The sequence below is a fragment of the Heteronotia binoei genome, chromosome 1 (genome assembly GCF_032191835.1).
Source record: "Heteronotia binoei isolate CCM8104 ecotype False Entrance Well chromosome 1, APGP_CSIRO_Hbin_v1, whole genome shotgun sequence".
NCBI classification, from domain to species: domain Eukaryota; kingdom Metazoa; phylum Chordata; class Lepidosauria; order Squamata; family Gekkonidae; genus Heteronotia; species Heteronotia binoei.
In genome coordinates, this window is record NC_083223.1 from 281,933,425 (window position 1) to 281,946,730 (window position 13,306).

The 13,306-nt window shown below is 53.3% G+C and overlaps 1 protein-coding gene across 1 annotated transcript; it reads right to left on the reverse strand.

Annotated features, from left to right (window-relative positions):
- Window positions 1–4,170: 4,170 nt before the first annotated feature.
- On the reverse strand, window positions 4,171–9,667 carry C1H1orf56 (chromosome 1 C1orf56 homolog). The gene is made up of 2 exons (XM_060256373.1): window positions 8,918–9,667; window positions 4,171–4,282 (listed from the first exon to the last, which is right to left on the reverse strand). Exons 1-2 carry the CDS (start codon window positions 9,596–9,598, stop codon window positions 4,256–4,258), a joined length of 708 nt encoding a protein of 235 aa, XP_060112356.1. The 5' UTR covers window positions 9,599–9,667; the 3' UTR covers window positions 4,171–4,255.
- Window positions 9,668–13,306: the final 3,639 nt, after the last annotated feature.

Here is a 13,306-nt window from a genome sequence, read left to right on the forward strand (position 1 = left end):
GGCTGACCCAAGGCCATTCCAGCAGCTGCAAGTGGAGAATCCAACCCGGTTCTCCCAGATAAGAGAGCTCTGGCTGACCCAAGGCCATTCCAGCAGGTGCAAGTGGAGGAGTGGGGAATCAAACCCGGTTCTCCCAGATAAGAGAGCTCTGGCTGACCCAAGGCTATTCCAGCAGCTGCAAGTGGAGGCGTGGGGAATCCAACCCGGTTCTCCCAGATAAGAGAGCTCTGGCTGACCCAAGGCCATTCCAGCAGGTGCAAGTGGAGGAGTGGGGAATCAAACCCGGTTCTCCCAGATAAGAGAGCTATGGCTCACCCAAGGCCATTCCAGCAGCTGCAAGTGGAGGAGTGGGGAATCCAACCCGGTTCTCCCAGATAAGAGAGCTCTGGCTGACCCGAGGCCATTCCAGCAGCTGCAGGTTGTGGATGAATCTTTATTGGGCGATATTGGATTGTGGAGTGGTATCATTAACATTAGACTTGAAATAGACATACTGAATTAATTTCCTATAGAGATGTTTGTAATATTTCTAGGACACTGCAGACTTGGCCAAACTGAAAAATCAGCAGGGGATGAATACAGCCTAACTCAAAAAGGACACAGTATCTTATTTCAAGAAACTGTGATGCCAAAGAACATATCCAGTTCCCATGTTAGATTACACAGGGAAGCCATTGATATCCAGAAACACAATTTCAACAGGAAGGAAGGAAGTTTTTTGCCTACAGCTCCCATCAGCCCCAGTCATCAGCGATGCTGGCTGGGGCTGATGGGAGTTGTAGGCAAACAACATCTGGAGAGCTACTGTTGGCCACCCCTGCCCTACAACTTGCAACAGCGCTACAGATAAGATTAAAATTTCTATTGCCAATCCATATACAGAAGAGCCCCCTCAGGTAAGCTCCTCCGTTAAGCATGTCACAGCCCAGGAAGCTCCCACAAGATAAGGACTCAGCCCTACAGCCAATCCATATACAGAAGAGCCCCCTCAGGTAAGCTCCTCCATTAAGCATGTCACAGCCCAGGAAACTCCCACAAAATAAGGACTCAGCCCTACCCCACCTTCCTGAGTAGATATCAATTACCTGCCTACCACCTTCTTCTCAATTGGACCCAGAGAGAACTTCAGTTTTCTGGGTTTCACCTCTGCGGATGCCAGTCACAGTTGCTGGTGAAACGTCAGGTCTCACAATGCCAAGACCGCGGACACCCAGCCCACAAATTCTACAACAACCAACAAACCCAATTCTCCCAAATAAGAGTCCACGCACTTAATCACTACTACACCAAACTGGTTCCCAGGATCTGCACTGCTGTCTGATGGCCATTTACACTCTGTTTGAAATCCTCCAAGGAAGGCGAGCCCACCACCTCCCGAGGAAGCCTGTTCCACTGAGGAACCGCTCTAACGGGCAGGAAGTTCTTCCTGATGTTGAGCCGGAAACTCTTTTGATTTAAATTCAACTCATTGGTTCTGGTCCTGCCCTTCTGGGGCCACAGAAAAGAACTATATGACAGCTTTTCAAGTACTTGAAGATGGTAATCCTGTCACCTCTCAGTCACCTCCTCTCCAGACGTCAGGTGCTGTGTGCAGCTACACAGGGGAAGCCCAAGTGCAGGCAAGAAGAGGAGGAATTGAACACACACACACACTAGGAAAGAGGAGAGAGAGAAAGAGAGAAACCAACACTGCAGTTTCAGGTGCCACCCAAACAATGCTTAGAAGAGGAAGATGATATTGGATTTATATCCTGTCCTCCACTCCGAGTCTCAGAGCAGCTCAATCTCCTATATCTTCTCCCCCCACAACAGACACCCTGTGAGGTGGGTGGGGCTGAGAGAGCTCTCCCAGAAGCTGCCCTTTCAAGGACAACTCCTGCCAGAGCCATGGCTGACCCAAGGCCATTCCAGCAGCTGCAAGTGGAGGAGTGGGGAATCAAACCCGGTTCTCCCAGATAAGAGTCCGTGCACTAAACCACTACACCAAACTGGCTCTCAAAAGGTACGTGGTGCTGAGAGAGCTCTTACAGCCTTTCAAGGCCAACTTCTGCCAGAGCTATGGCTGACCCAAGGCCATTCCAGCAGGTGCAAGTGGAGGAGTGGGGAATCAAACCCGGTTCTCCCAGATAAGAGTCCGTGCACTTAACCACTACACCAAACTGGCTCTCTCAGAAGAAGATATTGGATTTATACCCCACCCTTCACTCTGAATCTCAGAGCAGCTCACAATCTCCTATATCTCCTGCCCCCACAACAGGCACCCTTTGAGGTGGGTGGGGCTGAGAGAGCTCTGACAGAAGCTGCCCTTTCAAGGACAACCTCTGCCAGAGCTATGGCTGACCCAAGGCCATTCCAGCAGCTGCAAGTGGAGGAGCGGGGAATCAAACCCGGTTCTCCCAGATAAAGAGTCTGCACACTTAACCACTACACAAAAACTGTGTTTTAATCTGCATAGTCAATGAGATCTCCAGGGGCCAATCAGAAGCCCTGCTGGGTAGGAGCCCCAATTGGCCCCGCCCATTTTCTAAAAACATTTAGCAGCTAAGCAAAATGTCAGGGGGTGCCCACAAGTGCCACATCGGGGACATTGGCAGGAGGTGATTTGAAAGACCTCAGCCTGAGACTTTGGAATGCAGCCACCAGTCTGAGTAGACAAGACTGATTGTGATGGACCAGGAGTCTCCCTCAGTAGAAGGCAGCTTCATGTTTTAGGGGAGGGGCTGTGGCTCCGTAACAAAGCATGCATTTCCCAGGTTCAATCCCCGGCATCTGCAGGACCAGTCAAGAGGGGATGTGGAAGACTCTTCTCTGCCTGAGACACTGGAGAGCGGCTGCCAGTCTGAGTAGACAAGACTGACCGCGATGGACAGATTGTTTGAAAAGAGGAAGAGCATTTGCTTGACATCCTGAAAGTCCCAGGTTCAATCCCTGGCATCTCCAGTTAAAAAGGTCCAGGTAGGAGGTGATGGGAAAGACCCTTCTCTTCCCGAAACCCTGGAGAGCAGCTGCCAGTCAGAGTCAAGCACTGCCAGTCAAGATTGACCCTGATGGACCAAAGTTCTGATCAGGAACGGGCTGTGGCTCAGTGGCACAGCATTTGCTTGGCATGTAAGAGGTTGACCATATGAAGCTGCCTTCTACTGAATCAGACCCTTGGTCCATCAAAGTCAGTATTGTCTTCTCAGACTGGCTCTCCAGGGTCTCCAGCTGAGGTTTTTCACACCTATTTGCCTGGACCCTTTTTTGGAGATGCCAGGGATTGAACCTGGGACCTTCTGCTTCCCAAGCAGATGCTCTACCACAGCCACCGTCCCTCCCCCTACCACTGAGCCACCGTCCCTCCCCCCGGGTTCCAGGTTCAATCCCCAGCATCTCCAGTTAAAAAGGACCAGGCAGGAGGTGATGGGAAAGACCTCAGCCTGAGACTCTGGAGAGCCATAGAGAAGGGTCACAGCTCAGTGGTAGAACATCTGCTTGGAATGCAGAAAGTCAAAGGTTCAATCCCCAGCACCTCCAGTTAAAAAGGACCAGGTAGAATGTGATGGGAAAGACCTCAGCCTGAGATCCTAGAGAACCATGGAGAGGGGCCATAGCTCAGTGGCAGAGGCTCTGCTTGACATGCGGAAGGTCCCAGGTTCAATCCCCGGCATCTCCAGTTAAAAGGACCAGGCAGGAGGTGATGGGAAAGACCTCAGCCTGAGACCCTGGAGAGCCATGGAGAAGGGCCATAGCTCAGTGGTAGAACATCTGCTTGGCATGCAGAAGGTCCCAGGTTCAATCCCCGGCATCTCGAGTTAGAAAGGATCAGGCAGGAGGTGGTGGGAAAGACCTCAGCTTGAGACCCTGGAGAGCAGCTGCAATCTGAGTACTGATTGTGGTGGACCCAGGGGTCTGGTTCAATATAATACAACTTTATATTTTAGGGGAGGGGTAATGCCTCAGTGGCAGAGCCTCTGCTTGGCTTGCAGAAGGTCCCGAGTTCAATCCCCACTATCTCCAGCTAAAAGGACCGGACAAATAATGTTTAATAACTGCAGAGCTGCTGCGTGTCTGAGTAGGCGATGCTGACTTCGGCAGGCCCGTGGTCTGATTGAGTGGGAGGCAGCTTCACGCGTCTCCTGCCAACGAGAAAAAAAAAATCGCTTCCCAGGTAAGAACCGCACAGAAAGGATTCTTAGAATAATATTTACTAGACAACAGAGATTTTGATAGATGTACAGGGATGGTGACTTCCACTTTGGAGAGCAGGTGGGTCTCACCTTGTGCTCTTGGCTGTACTTTCCTGTGGGGAATTGAAAAGAAAGGACAGAAAATGAAACGTTATGCTCCACTCCAGCTGCAGATGCATCCTCTACTACTGCACAAGGCTTTTACCATTTCAGTACTTGGAAGGGAGACATAAGAACATAAGAGAAGCTGTGTTGGATCAGGCCAGTGGCCCCTCCAATCCAACACTCTGTGTCACACAGTGGCCAATAATTTATCTATATATACATATATATATATATATACACACTGTGGCTAATAGCCACTGATGGACCTCTGCTCCATATTTTTATCCAATCCCCTTTTGAAGTTGGCTATGCTTGTAGCCGTCACCACCTCTTGTGGCATTGAATTCCACATGTTAATCGCCCTTTGGGTGAAGAAGTACCTCCTTTTATCCATTCTAACCCGACTGCTCAGCAATTTCATTGAATGCCCACGAGTTCTTGTATTGTGAGAAAGGGAAAAAAGTACTTCTTTCTCCATCCCATGCACAATCTTGTCAACCTCTATCATGTCACCCCGCAGTTGACGTTTCTCCAAGCTAAAGAGCCCCAAGCGTCTTAACCTTTCTTCATAGGGAAAGTATTCCAACCCTTTAATCATTCTAGACCACTGAGGAAGGCTCTGCAGAGGAAGGCGATGGCCAGCCACCTCTGCTTCTCCCTTGCCCTGAAAGCCCCTTGCTGGGATCACCAGAAGTCTAAGCTAGGCAGGGTCGGTACTTGGATGGGAGACCACCAAGGAAGGCTCTGCAGAGGAAGGCCGTGGCCAACAACCTCTGTTTCCCCCTTGACTTGGAAGAAAACTCCTTTGGACAGTCCAAGGAACACACTTTCCTCCAAGCCATTCACAGCCTGCAAGCTTCACCCTCAAAGAACCACTTCTCCCCCTACAAGTGCCTCCCCCCACCCCTCCACACCCAATCTATTCAGACCTAATCAGCAGTTACTTCCATAGCTGGCAGAGGTTGTCCTTGAAAGGGCAGTTTCTGTCAGAGCTCTCTCAGCCCCACCCACATCACAGGGTGGTTAAGTGTGTAGACTCTTATCTGGGAGAACCGGGTTTGATTCCCCACTCCTCCACTTGCAGCTCCTGGAACGGCCTTGGGTCAGCCATAGCTCTGGCAGAGGTTGTCCTTGAAAGGGCAGCTGCTGTGAGAGCCCTCTCCAGCCCCACCCACCTCACAGGGGGTCTGTTGTGGGGGAGGAAGGGGAAGGAGATTGTGAGCCGCTCTGAGACTCTTCGGAGTGGAGGGTGGGATATAAATCCGATATCTTCATCTACCTCACAGGGTGTCTGTTGTGGGGGAGGAAGGGAAAGGAGATTGTGAGCCGCTCTGAGACTCTTCGGAGTGGAGGGCGGGATATGAATCCAATATCTTCATCTACCTCACAGGGATTCTGTTGTGGGGGAGGAAGGGAAAGGAGATTGTGAGCCGCTCTGAGACTCTTCGGAGTGGAGGTCGGGATATGAATCCAATATCTTCATCTATCTCACAGGGTTTCTGTTGTGGGAGAGGAAGGGAAAGGAGATTGTGAGCCGCTCTGAGACTCTTCGGAGTGGAGGGCGGGATATGAATCCAATATCTTCATCTACCTCACAGGGTGTCTGTTGTGGGGGAGGAAGGGAAAGGGGATTGTGAGCCGCTCTGAGACTCTTCGGAGTGGAGGGCGGGATATGAATCCAATATCTTTATCTACCTCACAGGGTGTCCGTTGTGGGGGAGGAAGGGAAAGGAGATTGTGAGCCGCTCTGAGACTCTTCGGAGTGGAGGGCGGGATATGAATCCAATATCTTCATCTACCTCACAGGGTGTCTGTTGTGGGGGAGGAAGGGAAAGGAGATTGTGAGCCGCTCTGAGACTCTTCGGAGTGGAGGGCGGGATATGAATCCAATATCTTTATCTACCTCACAGGGTGTCTGTTGTGGGGGAGGAAGGGAAAGGAGATTGTGAGCTGCTCTGAGACTCTTCGGAGTGGAGGGCGGGATATGAATCCGATATCTTCATCTACCTCACAGGGTGTCTGTTGTGGGGAGGAAGGGAAAGGAGATTGTGAGCCGCTCTGAGACTCTTCGGAGTGGAGGGCGGGATATGAATCCGATATCTTCATCTACCTCACAGGGTGTCTGTTGTGGGGAGGAAGGGAAAGGAGATTGTGAGCCGCTCTGAGACTCTTCGGAGTGGAGGGCGGGATATAAATCCAATATCTTCATCTACCTCACAGGGTGTCTGTTGTGGGGGAGGAAGGGAAAGGAGATTGTGAGCTGCTCTGAGACTCTTCGGAGTGGAGGGCGGGATATAAATCCAATATCATCATCATCTTCTTCTTCTTCTTAGAGGGCCCCGTTGTGCAGAGTGGTAAAGCTGCAGTCCTGCAGTCCAAGCTCTCTGCTCACGACCTGAGTTCGATCCCGGTGGAAGCTGAGTTCAGGTAGCCGGCTCCAGGTTGACTCAGCCTTTCAGGGGAAGGCAAGGGCAAGGCAAGGCAAGGTCCCCTATGCAAGCACCAGTTGTTTCCGACTCTGGGGTGACGTTGCTTTTGCAATGTTTTCACGGCAGACTATTCACGGGGTGGTTTGTACTTGCCTTCCCCAGTCATCTACACTTTCCCCCCAGCGAGCTGGGTGCTCCTTTGACCGACCTCGGAAGGATGGAAGGCTGAGTCAACCTGGAGCCGGTGACCTGAAGCCAGCTATAGCTGGGATAGAACTCAGGTCGTGAGCAGAGAGTTCAGACCACAGTACTGCTTCTTTACCACTCTGCGCCACGGGGAAGGCCAGGGCAAACCACCCCGTCAAAAGTCTGTCATGAAAACCTTGTGAAAGCAACGTCACCCCAGAGTTGGAAACGACTGGTGCTTGCGCAAGGGGACTACCTTTACCTTTTAAGTCTGCTTAGAGCATACGAAAGCTGACATTCTGAATAAAACTTAGTTGGTCTTAAAGGTGAAACTTGACGACTGCTTTGTTCTGTAGCTTCAGACCAACACAGCTGCCCGCTTGGATCTATCCAAACAAAGAATGATTGACACACTGCCACAGGAAGTTGTGATAGCTATAAGCACAGGCAGCTTCAAGAGGCGACTGGATAAACATACAGAGCAGAGGTTCATCAGTGCCTACTGTTAACTACCAGGTCTAGATGGAACTCTCTGTCTGGGGCAATTTAGAAGAAGAAGAAGAAGATGATATCGGATATATATTCCACCGTCCACTCCAAATCTAAGAGTCTCAGAGCGGCTCACAATCTCCTTTCCCTTCCTCCCCCACAACAGACACCCTGTGAGGTAGATGAAGATATTGGATTTATATCCCGCCCTCCACTCCGAAGAGTCTCAGAGCGGCTCACCATCTCCTTTCCCTTTCTCCCCCACAACAGACACCCTGTGAGGTAGATGAAGATATTGGATTTATATCCCGCCCTCCACTCCGAAGAGTCTCAGAGCGGCTCACACTCTCCTTGACCTTCCTCCCCCACAACAGACACCCTGTGAGGTGGGTGGAGCTGGAGAGGGCTCTCATAGCAGCTGCCCTTTCAAGGACAACTCCTGCCAGAGCTCTGGCTGACTCAAGGCCATTCCAGCAGCTGCAAGTGGAGGAGGGGGGAATCAAACCCGGTTCTCCCAGATAAAAAAGCTCTGGCTGACCCAAGCCATTCCAGCAGCTGCAAGTGGAGGAGTGGGGAATCAAACCCGGTTCTCCCAGATAAGAGTCCGCGCTCTTCACCACTACACTGAACTGCCTCTCCCGCTGGTGGACCTCCTGATGGCCCCTGGGTTTTGGCCCCTGTGTGACACAGAGTGTTGGACTGGAGGGCAGGGCTGGATCTAGGGGGAGGGGAGTGCTTGCCCAGGGCGCTGACTGAGGGGGGCCCGCCAAATTGGGTATGGAGTCCATTGTATGCTGTGGGACCACAAGATAGAATGGTCCATAAGAGGGTGTCATTTCTTAATTTTGCCCCCCCCCCTAAAAAACATGTAGATCTGGTCCTGCTGGAGGGGCCACTGACCTGATCCAACATGGCTTCTCCTATGTTCTTCTGTCTGAGGCAGTGATGCTCTGCCTTCTTGGTGCTTGGGGGGCCACAGGGAGAGGGCTTCTGGAGTTCTGCCTCCAATGATGGACCTCCTGATGGCACCTGGGGTTTTTTGGCCACTGTGTGACGAGTGTTGGACTGGATGGGCCACTGGCCTGATCCAACATGGCTCCTCTTATGTTCTTATGTCTGGGGCAGTGATGCTCTGTATTCTTGGTGCTGGGGAGGGCAACAGTGGGATGGCTTCTGGTGTCCTGGCCCCACTGGTGGACCTCCTGATGGCGCCTGGTTTTTTTGGCCCCTGTTGGACTGGAGGGGCCACTGGCCTGATCCAACAGGGCTTCTCTTATGTTCTTATGTCTGGGGCAGTGATGCTCTGTATTCTTGGTGCTTGGGCGGGGGGGGGGGGCACAGTGGGAGGGCTTCTAGTGTCCTGGCCCCACTGATGGACCTCCTGATGGCACCTGGGGTTTTTTTGGCCACTGTGTGACACAGAGTGTTGGACTGGAGGAGCCACTGGCCTGATCCAACATGGCTCCTCTTCTGTTCATCCCTCCTCCACCTCCAAGCCCCCCCTCCCCGCTGGCCTGGGCCCCCTCCCCTGGCGCCCACCTTCCTTATCCGGGGGAAGGCGTCCTTCAGGCTCTGCCAGAGGTTCTTGAGCTCCGCGTGGAGCCGGGCCCAGAAGTCCTTCCTCTTCTGGTGCTGGTCCTGCTCGATGTCCCGCAGGGCGCAGACGTGCTCCTCCTCCGCGCAGGTCACCTCCAGCCGGTCGCACTGATGCTCCTCCGGGCGGCAGTGGCAGATCTTGTAGTCGCACACCACCCGCTGGAAGCGCAGGACGTCGTACTGGGCCGGGTCGAGCACCACCCCCGGCGTGGAGTAGGTGATGTCTCGCACGCGCGACATGCTGCCCTGGGGACAGTTGCAGTGCCAAGGGCTCCAGTCTTGCCACTGGTAGCGCGTGTCGCCCACGATTAGGATGTCCACCTTGCCCGGCGATGGGGCTTTGCTCTCTTCCGTGGTGGTCTGGACCGTCATCACCATCACCGGGATCCCTTCGCTGGTGGCCACGGCCACCTGGCTCTCCTCCAGAGAGGTGTCGCCGGGGATGTAGCCGGCGGCCACCGTGGCCGTGGCGGCCGCCGGGAGGAGATCGATGAGGTGCGGCGGGGCGGCGATCAGGACGTCCTCGTGCTCCCCCACCTGGTGCCCCCCCACGCTGAGGTCCGGCCCCAGGCAGGCGGGCCACAGCCAGAGCAGCAGGGGCAGGAGCCCGCCCCCTATGGCCATGGAGGGGGAACTGCACCCCAGAAGGAGACAGGCAGGAGGCACAACTCTGGGGCAATGGACCGGCTCCGGGTGGGTGGGGACAGGGGGCGGGGCCAAGAGGCAGGTGTTTGGGGGCGGGGCGTCGCCAGGCAACCCGGCCCGTAACGTCGGGAGAACAAAGGGCTTGGAACGCCGCAGGGCGCGCAGCGCGCTTTTGCGCACGGACTTGGAACGCAGCAGGGCGCGCGGCGCGTTTTTGCGCACGGACTTGGAACGCAGCAGGGCGCGCGGCGCGTTTTTGCGCACCGTCTTGGAACGCGGCAGGGCGCGGGGCGCGTTTTTGGGCACGGTCTTGGAACGCGGCTGGGCGCGCGGCGGGTTTTTGCGCACGGTCTTGGAACGCGGCTGGGCGCGCGGCGCGTTTTTGCGCACCGTCTTGGAACGCGGCGCCTCGTTAGCACGTGCGAGGAGGGAAAAAGGCGGGCTTGCGCGGGAGGCTTATGGAGATGCGGGGGAAGACTACAATGCCTCCTTCGGCCAGGGGTGGGGAAGACGCTGCGGGCCACTTGTCCCTTTGCTGTGTTGGTGAGTCGTGGGAACAGGCGCGATGCCTTCGTGGGGGTTTGGGCTGATAACCTTGCTGGGGGTGGGGAAGCGGGTTCCAGACTTGGCTTCCTCCTCCTCCCGGGACCCGCGTCTTGCAAACGGCCCCAGGGTTTCACAAGCTGCACGCTCCAGAGAGCTCGGACTCGAGTCGCGGCGGGCCTTTTCATAGAACCCTAGAGTGGGAAGGGACCTCCAGGGTCATCTAGTCCAACCCCCTGAACAAGGCAGGAAACTCACCAACGCCTTCCCCCTTAATTCACAGGATCCTCATTGTTGTCAGGTGGCCATCTAGCCTCTGCTGAAAAACCTACAAGGAAGGAGAGCCCCCACCTCCCGAGGGAGCCTGTTCCACTGAGGAACCGCTCTAACGGTCAGGAAGTTCTTCCTAATGTGGAGCCGAAAACTCTTTTGATTTAATTTCAACCTATTGGTTCTTGTCCTTCCTTCCGGGGCCACAGAAAACAATTCCACCCCATCCTCTACAGGACAGCCCTTCAAGTCCTTGATGATGGTGATCTTATCACCTCTCAGCCGCCTCCTCTCCAGGCTAAACATGCCCAGCTCCTTCCACCTTTCCTCATAGGACTTGGTCTCCAGACCCCTCACCATCTTCGTCACCCTGCTCTGGATCTATTCCAGTTTGTTTATAACCTTCTTAAAATGTGGTGCATTGTGCAGAGGGGTTTGGTCTAGATGACTGTGGAGATCCCTTCCAACTCTGTAATTCTGTGAAATCCAGACAACTGCTGATCCTATAATGGGTGGCCAAATTGCTGCTCAGGAACCACATGTGGCTCTTTCACACATATGGTGCGACTCTTGAAGCCCCTACCGCCCTGTCAACCATCTTGGAGAAAGCATTTGTCTCTTGAAATCTCTTTTCCAAGACAAGCCAGTCAGAAGCTTGGAGAATGCATTTACAGTGTCTTTCTTTCCACCTCTCCCTCCTCCATCTATTTGCCTGCCTGCCTCCCTTCCTTCCTTCTCTCAAACATCTGATGTTTATTCTCTGTGCCTCTCATGTTAAGCAAGCTTCACCACCCCTGGCCTATAAACTGATTATTCCTGTTTTCTCTCCACGCATCTTAAAATATCTTCCACCTGTTACATGCTAATTTGGTGTTCAGCCTCTGAACGGATGAATGGAGGGGCAGTTTGGTGTAGTGGTTAAGTGTGCGGACTCTTATCTGGGAGAACCGGGTTTGATTCCCCACTCCTCCACTTGCACCTGCTGGAATGGCCTTGGGTCAGCCAGAGCTCTCTTATCTGGGAGAACCGGGTTGGATTCCCCACTCCTCCACTTGCACCTGCACCTTGGGTCAGCCAGAGCTCTGGCAGAGGCTGTCATTGAAAGGGCAGCTGCCGTGAGAGCCCTCTCAGCCCCACCCACATCACAGTGTGTCTGTTGTGGGGGAGGAAGGGAAAGGAGATTCTGAGCCGCTCTGAGACTCTTCGGAGTGGAGGGCGGGATATAAATCCAATATCTTCATTTACCTCACAGGGTGTCTGTTGTGGGGGAGGAAGGGAAAGGAGATTGTGAGCCGCTCTGAGACTTTTTGGCGTGGAGGGCGGGATATAAATCCAATATCTTCATCTACCTCACAGGGTGTCTGTTGTGGGGGAGGAAGGGAAAGGAGATTGTGGGCTGCTCTGACACTCAGTCCTTGAAAGGGCAGCTGCTGTGAGAGTCCTCTCAGCCCCACCCACCTCACAGGGTGTCTGTTGTGGGGGAGGAAGGGAAAGGAGATTGTGAGCCGCTCTGAGACTCTGTCCTTGAAAGGGCAGCTGCTGTGAGAGTCCTCTCAGCCCCACCCACCTCACAGGGTGTCTGTTGTGGGGGAGGAAGGGAAAGGAGATTGTGAGCCGCTCTGAGACTCTGTCATTGAAAGGGCAGCTGCTGTGAGAGTCCTCTCAGCCCCACCCACCTCAAAGGGTGTCTGTTGTGGGGGAGGAAGGTAAAGGGATTGTGAGCTGCTCTGAGACTCTTAGGAGTGGAGGGCGGGATATAAATCCAATATCTTCATCTACCTCACAGGGTGTCTTTTGTGGGGGAGGAAGGGAAAGGAGATTGTGAGCCGCTCTGAGACTCTTCGGAGTGGAGGGTGGGATATAAATCCAATATCTTCATCTACCTCACATGGTGTCTGTTGTGGGGGAGGAAGGTAAAGGGATTGTGAGCCGCTCTGAGACTCTTAGGAGTGGAGGGCGGGATATAAATCCAATACCTTCATCTACCTCGCAGGGTGTCTGTTGTGGGGGAGGAAGGGAAAGGAGATTGTGAGCCACTCTGAGACTCTTCGGAGTGGAGGGTGGGATAGAAATCCAATATCTTCTTCTTCCATTCCGTCGAGTCACTCCGTGCAGCCCTCGAGTCCCCGTTAGAAAGACAGACGATACATGATGTAATTCAATAAATATATTTGTACATAAACATTCAGAGAACTGTGTCTGAAGTTCCAGGCATTCTGCAAATGCTAAAAAAGGCAGCACCCCCTTCGTCAGTCAGCGTCTGCAGACCCAAAATAGTTTGCCATTTCTTTTCTTTTTTTAAAATTTCAAGCAGCAAAAAAACACATTTTGGGACGCTCCGATTTTATGCAATGATAAATAAATCCAGGTGAAGTAGTGCCTGTCGCACCCCTGTATTGCTCTACTCCCTGCTTCCCAGAACAAAGAAGAAATTTCATAGGCTGCCTGAAGAGAGCACCAGGGGGCCTTAGGTTGGGGGCCTGGAGTATGTGTGGAGGGAATATGTCTGTTTATTTACAAGTAATATACAAATTAAAGTTTAGGTGTAGGGGAGAGGCAAGTGCTTACGCACAGAGCTGCGACAGCATCCCTCCCTTCTGTCTCTTGCCCTCCAGATACAGGTTTCAGTTTCCATTGGTTACCACCCAAATGACCCTGAGCTCTCTCTCTGTCTCTCTCTGCAGCTCTGTCTTCCAACCAGGTCAACAGCTTGGAGCCACCAGCCACTTCAGCAAGCAGTTTTGTTAGGGTTGCCAAGTCCAATTCAAGAAATATCTGGGGACTTTGGGGGTGGAGCCAGGAGCAAGGTTGTGGCAAGCACAATTGAACTCCAAAGGGAGTTCTGGCCATCACATTTCAAGGGACTGAACACCC